Source organism: Dendronephthya gigantea, unplaced genomic scaffold (assembly GCF_004324835.1).
Source record: "Dendronephthya gigantea isolate DGI-Jeju-01 unplaced genomic scaffold, DenGig_1.0 000037F, whole genome shotgun sequence".
NCBI lineage: Eukaryota > Metazoa > Cnidaria > Anthozoa > Malacalcyonacea > Nephtheidae > Dendronephthya > Dendronephthya gigantea.
Window position 1 is genome coordinate 1,638,734 of NW_021163047.1, and position 26,757 is coordinate 1,665,490.

General features: G+C 36.5%; 3 protein-coding genes across 5 annotated transcripts in view; 1 reads left to right on the forward strand and 2 right to left on the reverse strand.

Moving 5' to 3' along the window:
* Window positions 1–26,757, reverse strand: part of LOC114526062 — a 95,837-nt gene that overhangs the window by 43,772 nt on the left and 25,308 nt on the right. The gene's annotated exons all lie outside the window — the stretch shown is intronic.
* The window catches only part of LOC114526063, a 50,449-nt gene continuing 24,173 nt past the window's right edge, over window positions 482–26,757 (reverse strand). The window contains exons 2-3 of the mRNA XM_028547561.1: window positions 14,543–14,660; window positions 482–6,757 (exon numbers count right to left, since the gene is read on the reverse strand). Of these exons, the coding sequence (XP_028403362.1) occupies window positions 2,610–6,728 (4,119 nt within the window). The 5' untranslated portion in view covers window positions 6,729–6,757; window positions 14,543–14,660 and the 3' untranslated portion in view covers window positions 482–2,609. The remainder of the gene's footprint in view (window positions 6,758–14,542; window positions 14,661–26,757) is intronic.
* LOC114526121 (uncharacterized protein K02A2.6-like) lies at window positions 22,856–23,782 on the forward strand. Its single transcript, XM_028547623.1, has one exon. It carries the CDS (start codon window positions 22,856–22,858, stop codon window positions 23,780–23,782), a length of 927 nt encoding a protein of 308 aa, XP_028403424.1.

Sequence of the window (26,757 nt, forward strand, 5' to 3'; positions counted from 1 at the left end):
TCGGACCCAGGTCTCTTTGCAGAAAAAGTATCATTTGATAAAAAAAGTACCAAAATATTGCATTATATAACTTAGCTAAAACCGTCTGGAGCCATCTTACTAAATTTAATAGCAATTAAATTTGCCTTTCAGAATTAATTTGTTCCATTTTCTTTTCATCTTTAATACAGAAAAACAGAAGCAAAACCGTAAATTTTGTGAATCTATAGTTTTTAATCAACCGTCGAATAGTTTCACTCCAAAGTTTGTTGCCCTTTCGGTGCACTTTGGTGTACATTCATCAAGTGTGAAACTTGAATTTCATTGTCACCAAACTCCTCAAATATTTCAGCTATTTTGTTTACGTTTCTCTACTAGACCGATATGAGCTAATAGCTCATTATATCTGTATAATAGAGAGACAATAAGATTGCACATTAGATCATACAGTGCTTGTGTATGTAATAAATCCATTTATTCTTAATGCTACGAATGAGCGCAGTATATGCTTCCCGTGGCTGGGTCATTGCGATATCAGAAGCAGTTCAAAACTTTCTCGTAAACATAACAGTTTCTACAAAATGACGAGCTGCTTTTTTATTTTCGCATCGTTTGTTTTTTCCAGGCTTACAATTAGTGCAAACTGGATCGCTCTTTGCACAAACACATTCTTTGTCTACACCGTCCATTGCCGTTACAACGACAGCATCGAGTCATATTTAAACTACAAACAACTACAATACTTACTTACGTGGTGTACCTACAAGCTCCTTCCTGGGTTTTATAGTATTATATTCATTCTTGTGATTTAATTTGCGGGCCTGAAACGACTACATGCAAACTTCTACCCCGGCAACTTAGCAGGGGCGTGGCAAACGAGCTAGGATTGCAGGGGGTGTCACGTAATATTGTCCCAATTTTGATAATGGAAATGAAAATTTGTGTATGACATGGGTGTAGGAGATTGGTAAACTTTTCTACGAGTATCACAAGCATTAAATATTCATAAATACTGAAACAAATGTTGCAGTTGTATATTTGATCAATTTTCTTACAAATAACAAAGCAATTTGACCAACTTATTTTATCATTAACTATAATACCTGGGTATCATAGTTTCATTCTTGTGCTTTTAGGCCAGTTTGCTTGTCTGAAACGATTTCAAGTAACCCCTCACATACACCCCTCTCCCCAATCGCCACGCCCATATTGGCAAGCCGAGCTGGCCCGCTTGACACAACCACAGCGCGAGCTGAACCGGTTGCATGTAACCGAAACGTTTGAATTGACTATAATAAACTATAGGGAACGGGCCAGCCTCGCCCATGCAATCCACCCCTTACATAATGACGCGGGTTCACATCACTATGCATGGACCTATTCGAAATAGAGTAAGAGGCCTATTGCGAGATACACAAAAACGAGGCTAGTCAGGTTTTCTACTGCAAAAATTCCAGAATAATTTGTTTACTTCTAAATTTTGAATGAAGGAAACATCGTCTTTTGTATCTTGTGACATGAAATAAATATGGTTTTGATATTGGAAAAAAATAAGATCTGATTATAGCCTGACCACGCCAAGAAATTGTGCATCGCCACAGGCTTCTTTCTCCTCTTCCAAAAGGTTTATGTACTTTATCTTCCAGAGGAGCTTCAAAAATTGCTTTAGAATATAAAAATGGAATGCTAAAAACTTCTGATAAACGTTTGCCTGACAAAACAGAAAACTAATTCTCAAAGGAAAGATATCCATGATTAATTACTCATTCCAGCTATTTTAGATCTTGTTATTCACTTAACTCAAGTCTCTGACTAAATTAAGAAAGATTAACAAAAATATCCTTCATTTTTCCTCGCTACGAAAATATTTTCTTTCAGATTTTAATTTCTAATGGAAGAAATCATATTTTCCAATCTAGTGACAGCTACACCTTTAGTGTTCAGGAAAATAACATAAACAATTGAAAATATATTCCTTTAGTCACAACGTAATTTTTTTGGGGTTTTTTAAAGCCTTTTTTTACTCAAAGCGGAAAAACATGTAATAATGATCCAGGTTAATTATAGAAGGATTTTTCGTTCATCGTCTTCCGTTAGGAACTGTAAAGCAAGTAAAGAGGGCTATTATACTGAACCACTGTGTGTAGAATAAACTGATCGCTTAACAAGTAAGATGCTGAATATTCATGTACGCTTATCACAAGTACACAAAGGAAGTATGTGAATTAATCGATCACACACGCAGGTTATAAAAACCCAAAGCAGGAAAATCTCTTGGATACAAAATATATTTTAAAAATATTTTTGTACTAATATTACACAGTTCAAACGTTTTCATAGACGCTTCCGTGTTTGTTAAATCCGTTGACTATGTTAAAGTTAATTCGCTTTTTTTTAAATATATATGTATATATCAGACAATTTACGTGCGATTCGCCGTTAAAAACACTGAAGAAATTCCGTGCTTAACAATTTACATCACGAAAGGAAAAACTAAAAAAAACGTTTCAACGATTTCCGTGGTTTTCGCATTTCAGGACGTTCCATAGCTGAACGTTTTGATTTACGCGTGGTTTTCGCATTTAAACAAGAAATCGGATTCTAAACTACTTACATCAAGAAAGGAAATCTTAGAAATACTTTTCAATATTATGAATTTTGAAATATTTGTTGACATTTCTGCCAACGAACAGAAGGCAACGCGTTGATGGAAGAAAGAAAGGAAATACACTTCTAAAAAGGGAAAAATCACGAACGTCTCTGGAAGCTATGATTCTGCCTTCCGACACCTTAACGAAATGTATCCAATCTCTTTCGAAAATAGCGATCAAATCAGAATCGATACAAGAAGCCACTGTAAAGTTTCTAATAGGAAGGTTATGAAAATTTTGCGCATCATTTGGGAAACTAATAGAAAGTAAACAAAATATAGACAATTCATCTCTTGTCAAGAACACTGCATTGCGAGCCGTTTTTGTACCAGATAAAGACCACCAACGAATATCCAGTTGACCCAACTCTCCGGTTGAACGTACAATCCATGTGTTGCCACATTTTATTTCCCACAATTCATAAGGTGAAACGACGAAATCACACAATAATAACATAACAGCACACCCATCAGAACTTATTGCGACAGAAGGGTCAGTAAACCTACATGACGGCGTTTCCTGATGACACAGTTTTTCGTTACAGATTTTTAAAATATACAGTTTCCGATCGCCGTAAATCACAAGAACTCCACTTTTAAATGCAAGGACACGTTCAAAATCTACAATAGATTCTGCATGTTGACTTCCTAAGATATTTTCCCTCCTAGGTTCATAACGATATTTAACAACCAGACCTTCACAAACATACCAAAGATACGACTCTGACCACCAACATGCTAATGCTCGTTGTTTCAGTGCAACAGTTTGCAATGTTTCTCCACTCTTGACACTTCTTATTGAAAGAAGGAAATTTTCAAAACAGCACGCAACATACAAAGTGTCTGGAGATAGTGCACGACAAACTATTTTGGCATTGTCAACAAAAGTAGCATCAGGCCATTCGAGAAGAGATTTGAAGGATAAAACACTGAGTACTTGGACGGGAAATGTTAAAGATAAAAGGAAACTCGTCCCATCTAATTTCGAAATGTAATTGACACGAGTGTCCCAAGGCAAAAATCCAATCTCAAACACGTCAACGATCTTTTGATTTATGAAATCGTACACTAGCAAAGCTAAATCATTTTTCAAATCATTTACGAATGCAACACACTTTCTGTTTTTCCACAAAAAGACTTTTGAACAATATTTATTGGAAATTATAACTTTCTCACCAAATGGCAAACAGATATAATTCATTTTCATTTTAACATTCGCGTCGGAAAACGAATGAGGCGGGGAAAACATTTGAAAGGAATCATTACTACACAAATTCTGATCAACACGAATATTCTTGTTATCAATCTTTTCTAAAGTTTCAGAATTCAAGACGTTCATGTAATGTAAGACTGGGGAACCAGATCTTTCCTCACCCATTGGCCAAAGAAGAATGTACGAGTTACAATTACTAAACAAACAATAAGAATGCTCACCATACACATTCTCAACTTCAACCAATATATTCTTGCTTTTTACATCCCACACTTTGATTGACGTTTTCTCTAATGTGACAAGTTTCATTCCACATGAAGAAAATGAACAGCGACTGATGTCATCGGGGCCGTGCGTAATGAAGGGGACCTCTTTCTTTTCTTTAATATTGATGCAGAACCGGATTGAATTGTATAAAATATATGAAGAGTCTGGAGAAAAGGCAGAGAATTGGCAAAAAAAATTTTTACTAGTAAATTGTGCCTCAAAGATAGTTGTAAGATCTGGTATTTTAAGCATTTTAAATGTTCGCTCATCCGCATGTAAGCAAGCAAGCATCGTCTGGTCCGGTGACATTAAAATATCAAAAAGTGAATCGCCTGTAAACGCAGTTTGGGGGACAATGCTTAAATTAGAATTGCTTTCAGTTGTCACATATTCTATCCAAATCTCATTTGTCGCACCCAAGATATCCCTAGCTACACTTTTGGAATTTACGGCACCTTGTGAAAAATCAAAGTGCCCATTAGCAAGTGCTTGCAAATATTGGTAACAATGATTTTTTCCAGAAGTCTTAAATATTCCAATCCCAAAGCTAAATGTTACCATTTGGGAGAAACAAACGCGTTGAATGATACCCCAAAAAATATCCTTGGCAAGTTTAGAACGGTACGTGTCAAGAATTCGCCTTAAAAAAAACTTGTTCAGGTCATCAAAAAATTTTAGTTTCAAGAAGTTTATACCAACATGCACCAACCAATGAAATTCAACTACCTCGCCTGTATCGACCAAATATTTCAAACCATTTTCCAAAGCATACCTATTCTCGGGTGAAATTTGGAATTCTAAAACAGACTTCAAAGCATCTATCTCGCAGAATTGTTTCTTACAAGCACGCCAGAGACGTCTATTGCCGTCTTCAACATCTGCAACGAATGCATGTTCTTCATAACCGTTCAATGTCAGCCAATCCCATAATGACTTATGATAAAAAGTCAGACACCCATCGTAAACTGGAAGAATCTCTGACATTAGGTCAAGAACCGCTTTACGTATTTTAAATTCGTCTTTAGAAAGACCCATGCATGTGAAGAGAACTTTTATTGGGAGCGCTTCCTTAGAAACGGCAACGACATTGATGAAACTGTTTAAGAGACATGAGGTATCTTGCTTGAAATGTTGGAGGCCTCTTTCTAAACGTGTGAACTGCTTTATGTAATGTCCCGAAATACCGTTGGAGATGTAATCACTTAGATCGGGTTCAATTCCCACGCCCTTTTCTTTTAATTCACTGACCAAGTAATAAGCGTACAAAAACGATCCCTCACACTTTGAAATAACTGACCTTATACTATTATCATCAAAATTAGGCAAACTATGACGAACTAAAAGCTCTATGTCGTGGTTGTGATCTTCGTCATCAGGACGGATTTCACACGGGTGAAGATGTTCAAGACTATTTCGTACTTGTAGCTCTGGTCGACTTGAAATGAATATCTTAATCCAATCAGGCAGTTCACAAAATCTCTCAGATATCAACTCCAAGAATTCGCTTTTCTCGTCAGTTTTGCTCTCGTCCAAAGCATCAACGATGATCAACATTGGATCGTGTCTGTCAAGGGCATGGAGGGGGTCGTTCAAAAGAACACGAAATGCGTCTGACAGCGAGTCACGAGAATGTTCACGACGAAGAATTTCAGTTAGTTTATCACAAAATCCTTCAACATTATCACACATTTGACTGGCAAGGGACTGAAGAATTCTCTGAGGATTGCTGGAATCAGAATTTCGAAAGTCACAGAAATGGTGAGCTGCGAGTTGACCACGTTCTCTAAAAAGGTCGGAAAGCTTTGCAGACAAAACACTTTTTCCAACGCCTGGACCTGCAGTTAGGATCAAGACCCTGGATTTTACACTCCCAAACCAACTTGAAAGTTCATCAAACAACCACTTTCTAGTGCCATCTTGAAATTTTCCACAAAGCTCACGAATCTTTCCAGCAAAGTTAAATTTAGCCAGTTGCTCGACATGCGAGGGATGGACATTTTCAACTGTCTTTCTAAGTTTGAATACTTCACTTTCAACATCGTTTAATTTTGACATAAAATCATCCTCTTGTTGTTTCCACTCTTTCAATCTTTCGATATAACTTTCTTCTTCAGGGCTAAGAGGAGCCACCTTTAATTCATCAATATCATTTTGAGGAATTCCCAATTTGACTAACGGAACAGAAATTTCTTTCCACAATGTTTCAAACGTTACGTCGTCCAAACCAGCAGTCGGAATATGACCATAGACTTCATTTCTAAACATTTTGACTCTTAAAATATTTGCAGATATGGAAGTATCGGTGACTGGAGGCATCACATTCCATCCGGTGGCTGGTGCAGACAATCCACAAATATTTCGGAGCAGGACAGTCAATAGGGTAATATCAAAGTTGTTTGAATCTGGTGAACCAGATCTTGGGAAGAGTAGATCCCATTGCGGGGCTTTAATTACACTGTATCGTATTCTCTGTAAGGTCTTCTTGTTTGCATTCAATACGGAAGCTAAGGTGGAAGGTGGATGCACCGCATGCAAAGCATTTCTCAAAACATCTCCACCTTTATCTACCAACAAATGACATACCCTGGAATAATTAGCTTTGGCTTTCAATGGATCCATTGTTGTCTTTAAATATCAACTTCAGAATCCTAGGAATGAGAGACACAAACTGTCAGGATAATTTTTATAACACTATCGTACAAAGGTTGTATGGTTATCAATCATAAGCTTTTTAAAGTGATATAAACAACTAAAAAGCATTTTCACTTGGATTTGCGTTTGGTGAGAGTGTGGAGATCTACCTCATTTTCACTAATTTACTAGCCTGTGCACAGACGCAACGCTTCCTCATAAATTACGTCAGTGCACAGGCTACTAAACTACTGGGGCCGGTTGTTCGAAAGGCGTTTAGCTTAAACGGTGGATAAGTCAAAAATAGAAAACCAAATTATCAATTTATTGAACAACTGAGCTGAAATATTTCGATGTAAATATTTTAATGGTCAATGGAAGTACATATTAAGTGCATAAGATGCGGGTTCAGTCATTCACAAGATGTATGAGAGTATTTTTAGACTTTGGCTTATCCACCGTTTAAGCTAAACGCCTTTCGAACAACCGGCCCCTGAAGATTTGGGAGTGCTAATAGACAGCATTTTTTAAATATTAAGAATAAATAAATAAATTGCCTTTACTTTTGCATAATATTCACACGTATAATATTTAATACGATGCTACAAAAAATCATTCTCGAGGACCCTGCCTATTCAACCAAATTTTCAGCTGTTTGGATAGTTTTCTTTCAACGTATCTAACCATAGGTAGCCCAACACTCGTGTTCCGCGCGCGTACACGCTAATCAGTGATCAGCATATATTAATTTATCCTAAGTTTGGCAACTTTATCACCAATTATCAATAATATAACACATACATACATGTCAAACTTCGATAAAAACTGAAAAACTACCACAAAATAATGCAAAATTAATAAATATAAATGAACTTGAATATATTTTTTAAAATCCGACATAGTTTTTAGCTTCAAAATGTATTGGGAAATACGGAAATTTGTTCATTAAAAATAAACTTTTTGAAAATACATTGTCGAAATTTTCTTGTCGATTGGCGGGATCCAATTTACCCTACAATACCTTCGGACATATCCGGAGTCAATCCTATTGGCTGTTCTCTCGTGGAGCAATCTTCGGAAATTTTCCGACTTTTCAGCAGCCAATAGGATAAATAGGATTGACTCGGGATTTCTCCGAAGGTGACGTAATGTAGGGTAAATTGGATCCCGCCTATCGACAAGAAAATTTCGACAATGTATTTTCAAAAACTTTATTTTAAATGAACAAATTTCCGTATTTCCCAACACATTTTGAAGCTAAAAATTATGTCGGAATTTAGAAAATATATCCAAGTTCATTTATATTTACTAGAAGTTCTTATCAGGAGAAAAAATTGCTGCCGAAGATCTGAATTAAAAATCTTTGCAATATAACCAGGGAGCAGCGTGGCAGCATCTTCAAACATCTTAGCATCAAATGTGGTATAACAACTGCCCAAAATAGACAAAACACTCCTCAAAAGTGCTAAGTTAAAAATCTTTACTTAATTCAGATGAATTTTACGGATAACAGTTTTATTCAGAAACAAGGGAAACAGTGTGACATTAATAATGAGGGCACAATAACAAGATTCATGAACAAAACTTAACTGAAGTGGAAAAAGAACCAGCAGCATACAGTTAATCATACTTGATTATATATGATTATAAGAAAAACTTTGATATTTAAACATTTGAACAAATATATAATTTATTACAAAATATAACAAATTCAATATAACATCTATAAAACTGCTACTGGTGAGATAAAACTGACTAAGAAGTTACAGATCTATAATGCCTAAGTATTAATTGATAAGCTTTCCCCCGATTTTCAATAAAGTAACAATATATATATTATATATATATATATATATATATATATATTAATATATATATATATATATATATGTCGGAATTTAGAAAATATATCCAAGTTCATTTATATTTACTAGAAGTTCTTATCAGGAGAAAAAATTGCTGCCGAAGATCTGAATTAAAAATCTTTGCAATATAACCAGGGAGCAGCGTGGCAGCATCTTCAAACATCTTAGCATCAAATGTGGTATATATATTATTATATATATATATATATATATATTAATATTATATATATATAATTATATATATATATATATATATGTTTACTTGGAGTTGTATCTGGTTTAAAAACAATTTATTAAAAAGATTCTAGATTAAAAAGTACTAAATTTTCAGTAGCTAACTGCTACCTTCATCAGAGTTCTAATGTTCAAGCAGTATAGACAGACTATTATATAGTGTCACTATCCTTGCATGATTGAATAATTGGTATGTAAATTTGAGGAAAATGTTTATGCTCATTCACTGATCTTTTGTCCAAAACCGAGTGCAATGACTCAAGGAAGAGTCTTTTGTTTGCGTTATGCACTTTCTTTTCCAAAATCCTAGCATTCTCCATTGACACTTCATGACCGGTATTTTCTGCATGGTCTTTAATCGCTGACTTAATCTCTCGTCGTATGCCAGGTTTATGCTCAGCCCATCTCGATCTCCATGATCTTTTACTCTCGCCGATATAAGTGAATTGACAATCTGGACATTCAAACTTATATACAATGCCTTTTATTTCAGAATCTAATTGTTTATCTTTAGGTTTCCCAAGTATATCAACCAAATTTTGCAAAAGTCTATTTGACCGGGCTGATAATATCCCCTCAACCACCTTGAATAGAAAAAATGAGCGAGAACGAGCTAAAAAAGAACTTATACTTAATGGTTATCCTAACAAGTTCATTGACCATTCCAGTCAACCAACTCAAGCTCCATCTACACCTAGTAACGCCACTTGTTTCACAAGCATCCCATATGTAAGAGGGGTATCCGAACAAATCAAACGAGTTTTATACACCGCTGGCGTACATACGGCATATAAACCTATGCAAAATTTGGGTGATATACTTGGGACACCTAAAGATAAACAATTAGATTCTGAAATAAAAGGCATTGTATATAAGTTTGAATGTCCAGATTGTCAATTCACTTATATCGGCGAGAGTAAAAGATCATGGAGATCGAGATGGGCTGAGCATAAACCTGGCGTACGACGAGAGATTAAGTCAGCGATTAAATACCATGCAGAAAATACCGGTCATGAAGTGTCAATGGAGAATGCTAGGATTTTGGAAAAGAAAGTGCATAACGCAAACAAAAGACTCTTCCTTGAGTCATTGCACTCGGTTTTGGACAAAAGATCAGTGAATGAGCATAAACATTTTCCTCAAATTTACATACCAATTATTCAATCATGCAAGGATAGTGACACTAATAATAGTCAGTCTATACTGCTTGAACATTAGAACTCTGATGAAGGTAGCAGTTAGCTACTGAAAATTTAGTACTTTTTAATCTAGAATCTTTTTAATAAATTGTTTTAAACCAGATACAACTCCAAGTAAATATATTATAATATATATATAATATATATTATAATATATAATATATATATATATATAATATTAATATATATATATATATATGGTCTGAAAGGAAGAGTTGCAGCTCCTAAACCATTGCTATACGTCCAATAAATAAGCGGAAGAGATTGTTATGGGCGAAAAAGTATAAAAATTACAGCAAAAATGTACTTTTCACGGTTGAATCAAAGTTTGAAATCCATGGGAATAATCACCGTGTTTTAATATGTGAGAAGAAGAAGTGGTGAAAGATTGTCATCTCAGTGTCTCAGGTCCTCAGTGAAGTACGGAGGTGGAAACATCCAAGTCTGGGGTTGTTTCAGCTTTAACGGCGTTGGAGATCTTTATAAGATAAAAGGCAATCTTGAAAAAAAAGCAATACCATTCTATTCTCCAAAGGCATGCTTTGCCATCTGGCAAGAGGTTATGCGGGAGAGGTTTTACCTTGGTACAAGATAACGATCCCAAACACAGCTCTAACTTTTGCAAAAAATATTTAAAGAACAAAGAAATCCAAGGTGAATTGAAACTTATGGAATTTCCTCCTCAATCTCCTGATGTTAATCCAATCGAACATTTATGGGATGAATTAAAAAGAGAAAAAGTGAAACATGAAGTTACAAGCCATGACAGGCTATGGGATGTACTTTCTGCATGCTGGAATAAGGTTGAACCATCAACACTTCAAAATCTTGTTAAATCCATGCCAAAAAGAGTTCAGGCTATTAATTTAACAGCTAAAGGGGGACACACCAAGTACTGAAATTCGTAATTTGTATAAGTAAAATTAAACATTGTTGTGACATAGTTATAAATATGATTATATATATATATATAATATATTATATATTATATATATATTATATATATATATAATATATAATATATATATATTATATATATATATATAATTTGTTCGAGTTACCAGGGGTTCGAGTTAACCAGGGTTGGTTTCAGATTGCATTTATATTTACATACATTGGATTAATTGCCACAGTTCATGCGTTTATTTGCTAAAAGATCACCAATTTGCTAAAATATAGCCAATTTGATATTTGAAATGCCGAGGTAAAAGTGAATTATACTTTCTACATCCACATTCCTGAAAATCAGTACAGTAACAAATATAGTCAATTTGATATATATGTGACAGGCTAAGGTGAAAGTTAATCATACTTTCTACATTCTAATAATGTAGTAAATTTGGGCATAGAATCTGCATTTTCTAAACACTTTGATTCATGTCCATTGATGCATTGAAGGTAACAAGGTGTACACCATGCACCTTTATTTAACTACTAAGGTCTGCGTATATCATAGGTCAAACTTGCTCTAATTCACCCCAAACATTAATTGCAGTACCTGGTAGTATTATGTGAATTGCACATGATTTTATCATCTAGACATCTACAAATATTGAGGAAAGATATCATTGATAAAATACTGGTGGATTTATAAAAAAATGTATGATTACTCTCTCATGTTTTATTGACACTGTTTGTGTCTCAACTCTCAAATATTGGTGTCTGTAATTTGTGAATACTATTTACTCTCTCAGGCTCTCAATAGGACTTTGCCACATAAAATTGTGTTCAAATGTCTCTACCATGTACAATGAATGGGCTAATTCTTTGTGTCCCTCTAGTAAATGTTGAGCATCATGGGCAAAGTCATGCTGATGACTTTAGGGTTTTAAAAAACGGGCAGATCAGCTATCTGTAGAGTTATTAAATGAACATAATTGTACTGGTACAGTCTAGAACTAAGTGTCAGTTCAGAGCTTTTACATACATTTTTCTCCCTTTGAGCTTGTAATAAGACATTATAAAATGTAATCTTCGACCACGACGATTTAGAAAGGGAAAGTTTCGGGCCGTAAGAAGCGCCGATAAACTCATAAACGCACATTGTTTGCCTCTCGAGTATATACTAAAAAGTTCATCACCTTGATGGACATCGGCAGAAAGAAAAAAACCATACTTACCTTGTATTTTAAGGAAAATTTCGTTCAATAACTTGGCAGTCCGCAGTTTGCATTCGCACTCCAGCACATCGATATTGCACCAGATTGCACACGCGTTACAATTTACAAGATATAATCCGTACGTCCCCCTTTAATTTTTTAAACATACGCACGCTTAATTATTCCCCCGGAACAAAAATCTTTCAGGACAGACAGAAACGAATCCAAATTTGGACAATACATAAATGCGCGCAAAAGCCTGGGTCGAGTGAACTCTGGAGAAACATCAGCACGTCCAGAATAGGGTGCTGCCTCGCTGAGGCTCAGCAGCAATTAATTTTGCAGTGTTTTGTGGTAGTTTTTCAGTTTTTATCGAAGTTTGACATGTATGTATGTGATATATTATTGATAATTGGTGATCATTACCAGAAATTTGCGACATGATAATTTGCATATATACTAATTTGCATTTAACTTTCAGCATAATGGCCTTTTACTATTAAATACATATAGTAAATACACAAAATCTAAAAATGCCGTTGACCTAGATCTTGCCCACTGTTTGCCGACCTCTGGATCAATAAAACAGCCGTTTCCCAACGTTTTAATGATCGAATTACTTACCTTAGGTATTTCTACGTTCGGCCAAATGATTGTGAACAAATGGGTATATAGCCTTCGTATTATTCAAGTTACAGATAAGACTGATAATATTTTTTAAAGTGATTGCAGTAAAAATCCGAGCCGTACAAGAAAGTTTATACACAAATACGAAAGACAATATCTTCAACAATTTTTTTGGTACATTATACGTCAATTTATCAACTATCTGAATCGAAATATTCGAATCAATGTGAGCGATTTTAAAAGTTCGTGGACAGAACACGGACAAAACTTTGAGCAATATATCTTTAAACTTGGCAGAATGCAGAAATGCCCAAGCTAAAGAATTCTGTCACCAAAACGTTTCTAAACAGCTGCTCTACCGATCTAGAGGTCGGCAAACAGTGGGCAAGGTCTAGGGCAACGGCATTTTTAAGTTTTGTATAATTACCTAATGTATTTTATAGTAAAAGTTGAAGGCCATTATGCTGAAAGTTAAATGCAAATTAGTATACACGCAAATTATCATGTCGCAAATTTCTGGTAATGTAAAGTTGCCAACCTTAGGATAAATTAATATATGTTGATCACTGAGTAGCGTGTACGCGCGCGAAACACGAGTGTTGGGCTACCAATGATCTAACTGTAACTGAGTACGCATATTAAAAATACTCTTTTGCTACAGCTAGATATGTTGCAAAGAATGCTCCCAACTAACTAAACATTTGCTGGTTAAACTTGTATCAAACTACGTGGAAACGGGACCTTAGGTACAACACATTAGTGCAAGTTAGGCTCGTTTCAGACGTCGAATTTTTCATGTGCCAAATCCAGTGCAAAATGAACATGAATAGTCGATGTTTGAAAGGGGCCTCATTCATTTCTACGTCAAAGATATGCCGTAACTTATTAGGGTTTTGGGGTTTTAGTATTGGGCTCTGTGTTTAAATTACTCTTGAACTAGAATTGTTACTCGTTGTAATAGCTAAGACCGAACAGGTTATAATATGGGAAAGAGAAAGTAAATTTCAGCTATTTAAAAATAGTATAAAATATATACAAAATCTTATCAAGTCAGGTCCTATCAAAAAAGGAGACGTCTTTGAAATAACGGCGTATCAGCGAGGGAATGAGCTCCCTGGCGGAGACGTAGCTCTGGGACACACTATATAGGTTTTTCCTCTCATGTTTGTGAATGGTTCAAATCGTATCTTACTCACAGATGCGAAGTAACCGTCGTTTATAACAAGCAGTCCTCTGTAAAGCCTGTGAATGTAGGGGTCCAACAAGGAAGCATTCTTGGACCGCTTTTATTCATTATCTATGTGAATGTGAACAATTTACCCAATTGTATCAAGTCATGTAATATCTCTATGTATGAGAATGATACTGTCGTTTACTTTTCTTCAAAGACAGTCAAGGTATTGAATTAAAACGAGGATCATGAATGTGCCCCCAGAATGTGCCAATGCGAAGTCCAATTTTACTCGAGACATGCATACCCTGATCAATTTCAATACCTATGCTCTAGTAACACTCTGTTGTCTAGATGACATTGGTGTAGAGAGTTGATTAATAGAGGCCATTGTATAAAATAAACGAACGTTTTTCGCCGATATTTAACCAAAGAGATAGACAAGGCACGTTTAGCTGATCTACTGTATACTGTATATAGACCACGTAAAACTGTACTAGCTGTAGGGAGTTACATTAAACTGATCTTTTACTATAGATCACGTAAAACTGTACTAGCTGTAGGGAGCTACATTAAACGGATCTTTTACTCAGTAAATTATTCGCACCTTGACTCAGAGAACTTCTCACACGATCGAGTTGAATAACTTTGAGTTGTCCTCGCTGTAAACACTCAACCAACATTATACAACATTGTGTATAAGCAAAATAATGGTAGATTTCCTCCTAAAATTATAACAGAAACAATATTAAACAAGGATCCAGATGATTTAAATGTTACACACAAAACAGGCACATCAAATGCGGTTCAGAAATTGAGTGTTTACACTAATACAAGAAAATGTCAAGCCAAAGACCAGCTTTAAATATGTAAAAAGAGGTCATTACGAATTGAAGTTAATGAGTTTACGGCAACCAGGTATATAATCCATCGTAATTATCCATACTCTGGTTTTAATAAATGAAAGTAATCACCACACAAAGATTAACTTTCACGACCCAACGTTTCGACACTCCGGTCTAGTGTCTTCATCAGGGGTGATCTGACGTTAAAACTCGGTTCCTTATATACTCTCAAAATAATAATAATAATATAATAATAATATAATAATAAATGTCTTTATTTCTTCACAAGATAAAAAATACATATCTTATGTTACATTTAAGATTACAGGAAACAATTTAAAATACTAGATTATATTTAAAAATTACACGATTGATATAAGAATTTTTAAAACGATCTGTGTTAATCTTTGGAAAGTTACTAGATTTATTTCTTAGTTCGTATTTATTGACTTTCTTCTTTGGCAACAAGTTTCTTAACGGGTGCTGTTCAATTTGCCTGACCTTACTTTTCTATCTTGCTTTTCCAGCAATTCCTGCACACTAATTTCTTTCGAAATATATTTACGTTTATGACATCGTCTCAAAAAGCATTCAATTTTTGCAAGTTCGGGTTTGGAGGCACCATATACTGAAAGAGCATAAGTAATATTTGGTAAAACTAAGGTGGTAAATAAATGATCAATCTCTTTCTGATTATAGCCTTCTTTGCGCAGTGATCTTAAGATGAAGAGGCACTTATTGGCCTTTTTAAGTTTTTCATAAACATGAATTGTAAATCGGCTATCTTCCTGGAATGTAACTACCAACAACACGATAGATGGTGTTTGCGAGATGCCGGCGACCACAGGAAATATTTCAGTACAGCTTTTCTTTCGAATAATCAACTCTTTACATTTAGTAGGATTACTCTTCATACAATTACGACTTGACCACTCTAAAAACTGTAGAACCATCTCGTCAGAAGCATCGTTTTCTTTCCAGACTGGGGATATAATATTGGAATCATCCGCGTATTTAACCAACCCACACTCTGATGCTGATAATATCTCAAGATCATTAATAAAGACGTTGAACAATTGTGGGCCACTAACACTACCCTGAGTAGTTCCTTTATTCACTCGTGTCCAGGCACTAACAAATCCATTGCTGACAACTCTTTGTTCTCTATCTTTTAAGAAGCTAAGATACCAGTTGAATACGTATGGATTAAGATCAATTCGCCTCAATTTCTCCGATAATAAACTATGTTTTACGCTGTCGAAGGCCTTACTGAAATCCACGGCAAAAATACGAACAGCTTTACATTCTGGGTTATCAAGGTATTGATTAACAGTATGTTGAACCGCCACTAATGCATCAGTACAGCTACCACCCTTCCTATAGGCAAACTGAGATGCCTTCAAATGCTGTTCGATACAATCTTTAGCGTGCACTCTCAACACAATCTTTTCGAAAGCTCTTGCTATAACAGGTGTTATATTAATACCACGATAATCATTATTCTCCTTTGGTAACTCAACTTTTGCCAATGGATCGATGTTAGATCTTTTCCAAGAGACAGGCCAAGTATGTGTTTTGAGTGACAGATTCCACACTTTCGTCATTACAGGAGTTAATAGCTCAGCATGATCCTTCCAAACTGTATACGGTATCGAATCCGGACCCATAGCTGTTCTTTTAATAAGTTTAAGAGTATTCCACACTTGCCATTCATTAACCGTTGGAATTTCTACGTCATCACGAATGTCCTGCGGTTGTGGATTTTCTTAATTGTTATCTGTACACACATTGCCAAAATAAGTATTTAAGTCACGAAGTGAATTATGATCAAGGGGAGTAGCAGCTCTCTGACGGCGCCTCGATATATTGTCCACTCCTTTCCACCAATCCCGTGTACCAACATCCTGTAAAGATTTCTTTCTATTTTGGTTGATTACTGCTGAGATCCGTTTATTTAAAACAATCAAACGGTCTTTATTTCCTTTTGATATTCTTGATTTCACACGCAACATAACCTTTACTAGCGGGCTCATCCAGATCGGATCTCGTGAAGACATAGTCACAGTTCACAGGCATACATCGATCTAAATGGCCGTGTATAACTTTCTCTAGTTCATTCACTGCTTGATCAATATCGGTACTCAGAAAAACCTCAGTCCAGTTCTCCTGAGCTAGTGCCATATACAAGTCATTCTTGCGATGCTCCCTTTGATCACGAACTTGGATTTTCCTTCGTACAGGCGAAAGCTTTATTCCAGCTGGTAGTATAACGCCTTAATGGTCTGTTTTCGCCAACATATTGATGGGATAACATTTTCCAAATAAATCCGACAAATTGACTAAACAATTATCTAAACAACTATTTCCCCTCGTTGGAAAGTCAACTAGGGTCGTCCATCCTGATAATTCTTCCAAACGTTTGACATTTAATTTGTTTAGATCACCGCCACAGACAATAACTGTTCCCGGGAGATTATCTAATACATTATCCGCAAAGTTAACAATGTAGTTCATTATATCACCTTCAGGATAATTGTACTTAGGAGGATGATAAACACCACATATCAACATGTGCTGTCCTAAGGGCAAACGTATTGTTATGCAGATAACCTCATAATCAGTTGCTTTGTGAACATCAACAACCGTGATATTATTACAAATATATATCGCGGCACCACCCTCATTTCTCATGTCATTACCTGACCAATTTCTGTCCCTCCTGTATATAGAATAGTCTGGAATATTAACAATGGCATCAGGTTGTTCAGGTTTGAGATGCGTTTCGGATACCACACATACATCAATGTCATTATTCCGCAAATCAGCTTCAAGAGCTACGACAGCTCTGACTCTATTATTTGTCTTTGCGAGACTACATATATTAACAAACAAACATTTCGGAACCGCTGAATGTGGGCTAGTTGGTGATCTCGTCATTGCTTTCAATGCTTTACTGATCAGACATCTAGGCTTGACTTCCTTGCCACGAACATAGCTAGGTTTTGCAGCGCGACATGATTTGAATCGTTCCACGCAATGTTATGGTTAGTTTGACACACACGTGTTCCGCCAAGGCTGATTTTGAACTGTCTAAGTTCGAAACGGCCTTTTGATGTTCTTTTAAACGTGTGCCGAACTGGCGTTCACCTAAATATTCTTTCTCGCAATCACCACATGGCATAGAGTATACAGCAAGAGTTTTCTGTAGCAAAACCTGTTTTTGAGGAATCACCCTCTGAGGAATTGAATCTAGTCGGGACAGGGGATTTCAGACAATCATTTAAAAAGTTTCGTGGATAATTGTTCTCTCTCAGTACACTGAGGACATAATCACGTTCGTTGTCCCTAGCAACGCGATTGGATGTTAACGATTCAGCTAATTGAAACAAAGTTTTTGCAACAGACTTTTTATGACTTTTTGGATGGTATGAGTAGAAGGATAGATATTTGTCCGTATGTGTAGGTTTACGGTGAACATCAGTTTCTAACTGCCCTTCGATATTTGAATGAACATAAGTATCCAAAAAAGCCAACTTTCCCTCATTCTCGCGCTCTACAGTGAATTGAATTGATGGCTCAATAGAATTCAAATGTTTCAACAAATTATCGATCTCATTTTTGTTAACCACAGAGGCCACATCGTCAACACATCGTTTCCAAAACAAAGGTTTGACCGGACTAGAAGCTAAGGCTCTTTGCTCGACATCTTCCATTACTAGGTTAGCAATTACTGCCGAGACCGGGGATCCCATCGCTGTCTCAAAAACATGCAGGTAATAGTTGCATTCGAAAGTAAAATAAGTCGTATTGCGACAAAAGGATAAAAGATCGATTATATCCTCCACAGGTAACAATGTTCTTTGTGATAAAGAAACATCTTCTGTGAATCTTTTTTCAGCAACTTTGATGGCAAGATTGACAGGGATTTTGGTAAACAAGGAAACGACATCAAACGATACGAGCACTTGGTCTGCGTTTAGAGTTTCACCTGTAATAAATTCCGCGAAATGAGTGGAGTTTTTTACTGTGTAGACAGTATTCCCAACACTCCTACTGTTGCATTAAAACCCTTTCAGACACTGGGACATATTTTCGCAAAACCCAAGGATCGCGTAGCGACTAAACAGAAAACTCATGCTGTATACTCTATACCGTGTGGTGATTGGGAGAAAGAATATCTAGGTCAAACAAAACGCCAGTTCGGCACACGTTTAAAAGAACATCAAAAGGCCGTTTCGAACTTAGACATGCAGTTCAAAATCAGCCTTGGCGGAACACGTGTGTCAAACTAACCATAACATTGCGTGGAACGATTCAAAAGTCATTACCACTAATGATCGTTATGGACAAAGGCGTTGTTTGGAAACCTGGCATATTAATGTGAGTCTTTGTGCCCTAAATAGGGATGACGGAAGCTATTTGCCAAAATAATATTTACATCTGATTGATAGATGACGTCATCTTGAGAGTATATAAGGAACTGAGTTTCAACATCAGATCACCCCTGATGAAGACACTAGACCGGAGTGTCGAAACGTTGGGTCGTGAAAGTTAATCTTTGTGTGGTGATTACTTTCATTTAATAAAACCAGAGTAGCGATAATTACGAAAGAGGTCATTGTTGAAAATCTCTAAACAAATCGTACACACTTGGACTGTATATAATTTTACATTTATTCAGGAATCAACACTTTACAACAATTCACGCTCTAATCAAAACTAAATTACAACAATGATTTTAACCTATATTTATAACAACAAAACAGGATGCTTTACCAATCAATGATGCATTTCCCTGATGTAATATACATAACTGGTATGTATAGATAATTAAGCTTGGACAATAGAATTAGAACTGATTGACAGTTAGAGACAGACAATAATATAGAAAGTGTATGAGAGCGAGAAAAGTAAGAGCACATGAAAAGTAATATATAATATAGAGAAACAAAATATACAGTTATACAAATCGGAGCAAGGAGTGAGATCATTATATTGGCGACGAGAATGGCTGAAGGACAAGCCGAGCCACAAGAAAATATCACAGTAAATACGCAATCGGTTTCACTACAACCATTGCCAGAATTTAATCCAGACGCCGATGTTGGCGAAAGCTTAGGCACGCGCTGGAATATTTGGATCCAAGATTCGAGATGTTCATCCTCGCTAGTGGGATTACGGATGAGAAAAGAAAACGCGCATTGCTATTATATCAAGCTGGCAAACGGGTTCGCGAGATATTTAGACAAATACCTGATACGGGAGACGCAACTGATTACGAAGGCGCGAAAACAAAGCTTCACGAATACTTCCAACCGCAAGAAAATCGCCGATACGCAGTTTACCGCTTTAAACAAGCGAAACAAGAACCGAACGAAACCCTTGATCAATTCCATACACGACTACGGACATTAGCACAGACTTGTTCTTTCCACAATGCAGATTTCGAAATCGAACAACAAATTATTACGGCCGGTTCATCTTCACGGATTCGAAAAAATAAGAGACCCAACATATGATCTGAAGTCAATACTCATCGATGGTCGCCGTGCCGAGATGAGTACATTTCAAGCGCGAGACATCGAATCAAAAGACACAAATACAGATCGTGTTAACAAAGTATCATCGAAAACAACATCGAAAACGTGTCACAATTGCGGTGGTACGTATCCTCATGAAGGACAATGCAGCTAAAGGTAAAGAATGTCGGAAATGTCAAAAGCTCAACCATTTTGCTCGAGTGTGTCGACAAAAGATGCAACGTCAGACAAAAGCTTTTCAACATGAAATGAAACCGAAACAGAAATACAAACGACCACTAAATCCACTAAATGAAGTTCAGAGCGAGACGGACAGTTCTGACAACGAATATCTATACACAGTTTCTAATGACAAGACCCCCAAAGTCAATGTTAAAGTATGCGGACAATCGTTCAAAGCTACCGTAGACACAGGCGCAACGATCAATGTCATCGACCGAGGTACATACGAGAAAATACCAGGAATAGAATTAAAGAAAACGAACACAAAAGCGTTTGCGTATACTGCTAGCAAGCCAGTAAAGTTCATTGGCAAGTATGAGGAAGCTATTGAGACTCGCCGTCGAGTTGCAGTGGCAACTTTTTACGTCGCAGAAACGACAGACAGCGGAAATCTAATATCAGCAACAACGGCAGAGGAACTTGGCCTGGTAAGTTTTCATCTTAACAAAGTAACTGAAACAAAAGATCGTGAACTCCAAAATATTCTAAAAGAAAGATTCTAAAGATTCAAAAGTTTTCCACGGGTTGGGTAAACTCAAGCAAGAGAAAATCAACGTTGATAAAACAACAACACCCCGAGTACAGCCACAACGCCGAATTCCCTATCACATACGTCAGAAGGTCCAGAACGCGATAGAACAACTAGAGAAAGACGATATTATTGAACGGGTACCAGAAAACCAACCTACACCTTGGGTATCGCCAATTGTAGCAGTACCGAAAAAGAACGGGGACGTTCGTATATGCGTCGATATGCGCGCTGCCAACGAATTAAGCTATAAAACGGGTACGACACCCTATTCCAACAGTTGAGGACATCAGCTTTGAGTTAAATGGAGCAACGTGTTTTTCCAAATTAGACCTTACACAGGCCTATCATCAGCTAGAACTACACGAGGACAGTCGTTACATTACTACATTCAGTACACACATCGGTCTTTTCAGATACAAAAGGCTGAACTATGGCACCAATGCAGCTGCTGAGATTTTCCAGTACACTTTACAAACCCAATTGCAAGGATTAGTCGGAGTAAAGAATATAGCTGATGACATTTTAGTGTATGGCAAAACACAAAAAGAACATAACACAAACTTGAATAAATGTCTAAAACGAATCTCCGACAAAGGACTACGCTTGAATCAAGCTAAGTGTAGCTTCTTGAATGACAAACTGGAACTTTTCGGACAAGTATTTTCCAAAGACGGCAGCAAACCTGACCCCAAACGTGTAGAAGCTTTAAAGAACGCGCCGGTACCCAAAACCATTTCTGAAGTAAGAAGTCTCCTCGGCATGGCAAACTACAGTGCCAAGTATATTCCGAAATTTGCAACCATTACAGCTCCATTGCGCCAATTAACGAAGAAAAATACACCTTTCGTGTGGACCGACATTCATCAGAACGCATACAACACGTTAACTTCCACCTTAGCTTCAGCATCGTGCATGGCATATTTTGACAAAAATAAAGAGACACTGGTAACGGTTGATGCGAGTCCAGTCGGCATATCAGCAATCCTTTCGCAGAGAAACAAAGGAAAAGACGACGAGAAAGTAGTGGCATATGCGAGTAGAGCATTAACAGAAGTCGAACAAAGATACTCCCAAACCGAGAGAGAGGCGCTGGCTATTATTTGGGGAGTGGAACATTTTCATCTATACCTGTACGGAAACGAATTCGTTCTAATCACAGACCATAAACCACTAGAAGTAATCTACGGCAACAGAAACTCCAAAACATCAGCAAGAATAGAACGTTGGGTGTTACGCTTACAACCTTATGCTTTTCAAGTAAGATACAAGCCAGGAGCTAACAATCCGGCTGATTATCTATCGCGCCACCCAACAGGAAAAAGCTACAAACAGCAGAAAATGACAGAGGAGCACATAAACTTTATTGCTCGCTCCAGTGTTCCGAAAGCACTGACGATAGAGGAAATCGAAGAAGCAACGAACAAGGACAAAACCTTACGAGGAGTTCGGGCAGCTATAAAGCTCAACAAGTGGCACTACGAGGTAGTCAAGCCTTATAAACAAGTAAAAGACGAACTTACTGTGACAACAAAGGGCGTGGTTCTTCGTGGTTCTCGTATAGTGATACCAGAATCGCTACAGCAACGTGCGATTGACATTGCGCACGAAACTCATCTTGGCATTACCAAAACGAAATCATTAATCCGAGAAAAGATTTGGTTTCCGAATATTGATAAAATGGTGCAAGCAACAATCGAGAAGTGCATTCCTTGTCAGCAGTGGGTAAAGCACCACCACAAGAGCCAATATCAACGACAACAATGCCAAAGGGACCATGGGAAATGATACATTTGGATTTCTACGGACCACTTCCTTCAGGAGAATACCTTCTGGTCGCAATTGATCGCTATTCCAGATATCCCGAAGTGGAAGTAGTACGCTCGACAAAAGCTTCTGTGGTCATACCCAAATTAGATCAAATGTTCGCCCGTCATGGCATCCCAACAACTATCAAGACAGACAATGGAACGCCTTTCAATAGTGCAGAATATAATCGTTATTTGACAGCTCTTGGAATTAAAGATATTCATTCAACACCTAAATGGCCCCAGGGCAATGCAGAAGCGGAAAGATTCATGCAGCCCCTTGGAAAAACGCTACGAACCGCTCACATTGAAAAAAGACCCTGGCAGCAAGAGCTGCATCGTTTCTTGCTACAGTACAGGACAACACCACACTCTTCCACGAAAGTTCCACCAGCGGAATTACTATTTAACCGTACAGTGAAAGAAAAGCTTCCAGAATTGAAAAAGCGGAACATTGTTAACAAACACAATATTGCTAAAAAGAATGAAATGGAGAGACAGCGATACAACAAAGAACATGCGAATGAAAAAAGAAACGTAAAAGAGAGTGAAATTAAGATAGGAGACTATGTCTTAGTTCGTCAGGACAAGCAGAACAAATTGACTGCGAATTACAGCAACGTTCCATACGTAGTCACACACAGATCGCATTCACAGGTTAAAGCAAGAAGCAAGAACGGACACGTTATCACACGAAATGTGTCACAGTTTAAACGCATACCAAAGCCAAGGGATGATACGGACAGTGATGACGATAATGAGAAAGAACGTCATCAAAAGAGGGACAATACCATCACACTACCAGCAGCAACAAATGTTGGACATCAAGATCAAATACCGACACGACGATCGAGCCGAGTCAGAGGAAAACCTGATAGATTTGGACATTCAGTATATGATTGAATTATGTTTGTTAAATGTTAATATTGTTTTAAAAAAAAAAGGGTGATGTAATATACATAACTGGTATTTATAGATAATTAAGCTTGTACAATAGAATTAGAACTGATTGACAGTTAGAGACAGACAATAATATAGAAAGTGTATGAGAGCGAGAAAAGTAAGAGCACATGAAAAGTAATATATATAATATAGAGAAACAAAATATACAGTTATACAAATCGGAGCAAGGAGTGAGATCATTATACCTGACGCATCTCTTACAGAACTAGAGGATGTTTTTCTGTAGTTTTCGCTTCACTACAACCCACATTAGCGTCCGCTTACGTTATTGTGTGGGACATTGGTTTCACGGTTGCTACTAGCTACGTGCTACCTCAAAACCTCCATTTCCTATGCTATATGCATGATACATACACTATTGACATTTACATAACAATTCCTTTATTAACAATACATATTACAAATTACGACCATGGGCCGGTTGTACGAAAGGTGGATAACTTATCCAACGGATAAGTCCTATCCAACGGATAAATATGCTATCCAGTGGATAGTTATCCATTGGATAAAATCGTGTTGCACGAAGCGTGGATAGTGGAGTGGATAGCTATCCAATGGATAAGTTAAAAATTACCCGGAGAAAACAGGATTATCCTGAAATTTCGTACCACAACGTCAGCTGTTGCTAAGCATTTATAACATTGAATCATTCTGAATTGTCGATTAGTTACTGATTAAGTGATTTGCACTTCACATACTAGCGATTTTATTCAACACATTGCAATTTTATTCCTTGACCTTGCGAGGCTTTGCCCTTCGGTTCCATAATAAATTTAGGAACACTATTTTAAAGTTTTGATTGGCTAATCATAGCGAAGAACAAAATTCGTAGCCTTGTTGTCTTTACTTGTCTATTACGTGATTGAAATTGCTTAGATATTAGCAAGTTTCCATGGAATAGGTTTAATTTTCTTTGCATATTCGCTTTTATAAACTGGTTAGAAGTATATAATAAATTTACCGCCTGTTATCATTGTGAGGATGTCCAGAAAAACGCCGCTCGGAACGGAATGTGTAAACAAAATGAAATGCTGCTGCGACAAATATAACAATGGCTGGATTTCACTTCGAAAACAGTTTTAATAGTGAGTACAATCATGTACATTAGTTTGTTGAAACACAGTAATAGGAAACTTGCTTTTTTGTCCTTTTTCATCGTAAATGTTTACAGTTTTATCTTGTATCTTCGAGTTTATCCACTGGATAGTGGATTTAAACTACCTCCGGACCTTGGATAACTTTATCCAACGGATAGGGGTTTTTATCCGTTGGATAAATTTATCCAAGCTTCGTGCAACGCAAAATTCACGCTGGATAAAAGTTATCCGTTGGATAGCGACTTATCCGTTGGATAGCGACTTATCCACCTTTCGTACAACCGGCCCCATAACACTATATATTTGCGCATACTATGTAAATGACTGTTTACTTATATGGTTGGTATACTCAACCATGCGTTAACCTAAATTCCGCAACAGTCGTTAATATTTGTTTGACAAAATATTAGGCAGAATCTATGACGCGGGCGTGCCATGAAAGTTGCTACTAGTGTGAGTATTGACAGACCCCCTATATCAATCATTTCATATGCTCTACAGCAGATTACATCATTTCAATATACTAATATATATCAAGAAAATCTATATTCCTCAGTATGATAACATTTTTCAATATGATATTCTCAGAAGTAGATAAATGTTTCTATAAAACTTGATATTTTGACCTCTCAGACATCTTGAATACTAGACTGGAAACTTGTAAATGTAGCTAAGCACCTGGTAATATTTAACTATAGTGAAATTCCTAAGGGTGAAGCTTAAAAACCATGACATTAATTTGTAACAACATAGTTGAGTTTCTCATTTGGATATTACTAAAGTAAGAATGGTATTAAAATTAATAATAATCATGAAATTTTGATTTGATCAAGAATCAAGACAGGAGTGTGTTGTTGTTGGGCAGAATGTAGTTATTTTCAAAATTGATCCAATAACCTAGTAAGAACAAGTAGAACTAATTCCTTTCTAATTTATTTAAACTAACCTAATACCGCAGGTTGCATAGTTACTGTACATGTCTGAATATGAATACATACACTGACTGACTAATAATGAATGCATCAACTGCTCAACAATTTGAAAAGTTCCTTAAAAAGTTCCGAACTTCCTGTTTCATTGACCAATCAAATGTTATATTTTATTTTTGAGCAATCTGATTGGTCAATGAAACAGGAATTGTTCAGATGTGTTCCTTCAAGTTAGGAAATGAACTGGTCAACATTTTTCGGAATGCTTCTATTAGCACAACTGAAAATAGCTCTCATAGATTGCTCTCATATTTGTATTTTTTATATTTATTAGTTAAACTCCCTTTCCCTAGAATTTAGATACTCACACATTCTTTACTCTGGAGAAATACTGTAGATTAAAACTGGGTAAATCCATCAATGGCAGAGTTTAAACTGTTGAAATCTACATCACAATTTGAACATAGTGATCAGGCAACTTCTTACATGCTTATTATATCTCTGTCCAATCTGGATAAATATTATTAAACTTTATAGAAAACTTCACCCCTCTTGCATTCTCTCTTGCACACCTGAGACTCTGCAGTTATGAGAGCAGCTTTTACACTCCAGTCTAGAAACTTGTTTTCCAATGTCGTATTGTGCATAAACTATATCATTACATATTATTGCTTATACGAAACACAATATGAATGATGTGTCTTTTAGGAACATTCATGCAAAAACATGCAAAGGTTGGGGCAGCATTTAGTGCTTTCTTATGTATTATTTGACCAACCAAAGTCCACAGGTCTGTAATCAAAACAATCAATATAAGATTGAACCTGAAAAGAAGACCATTGTCTTTCATTTCCTCATGTATGAAGAAAAAACAAACATTACATGACAC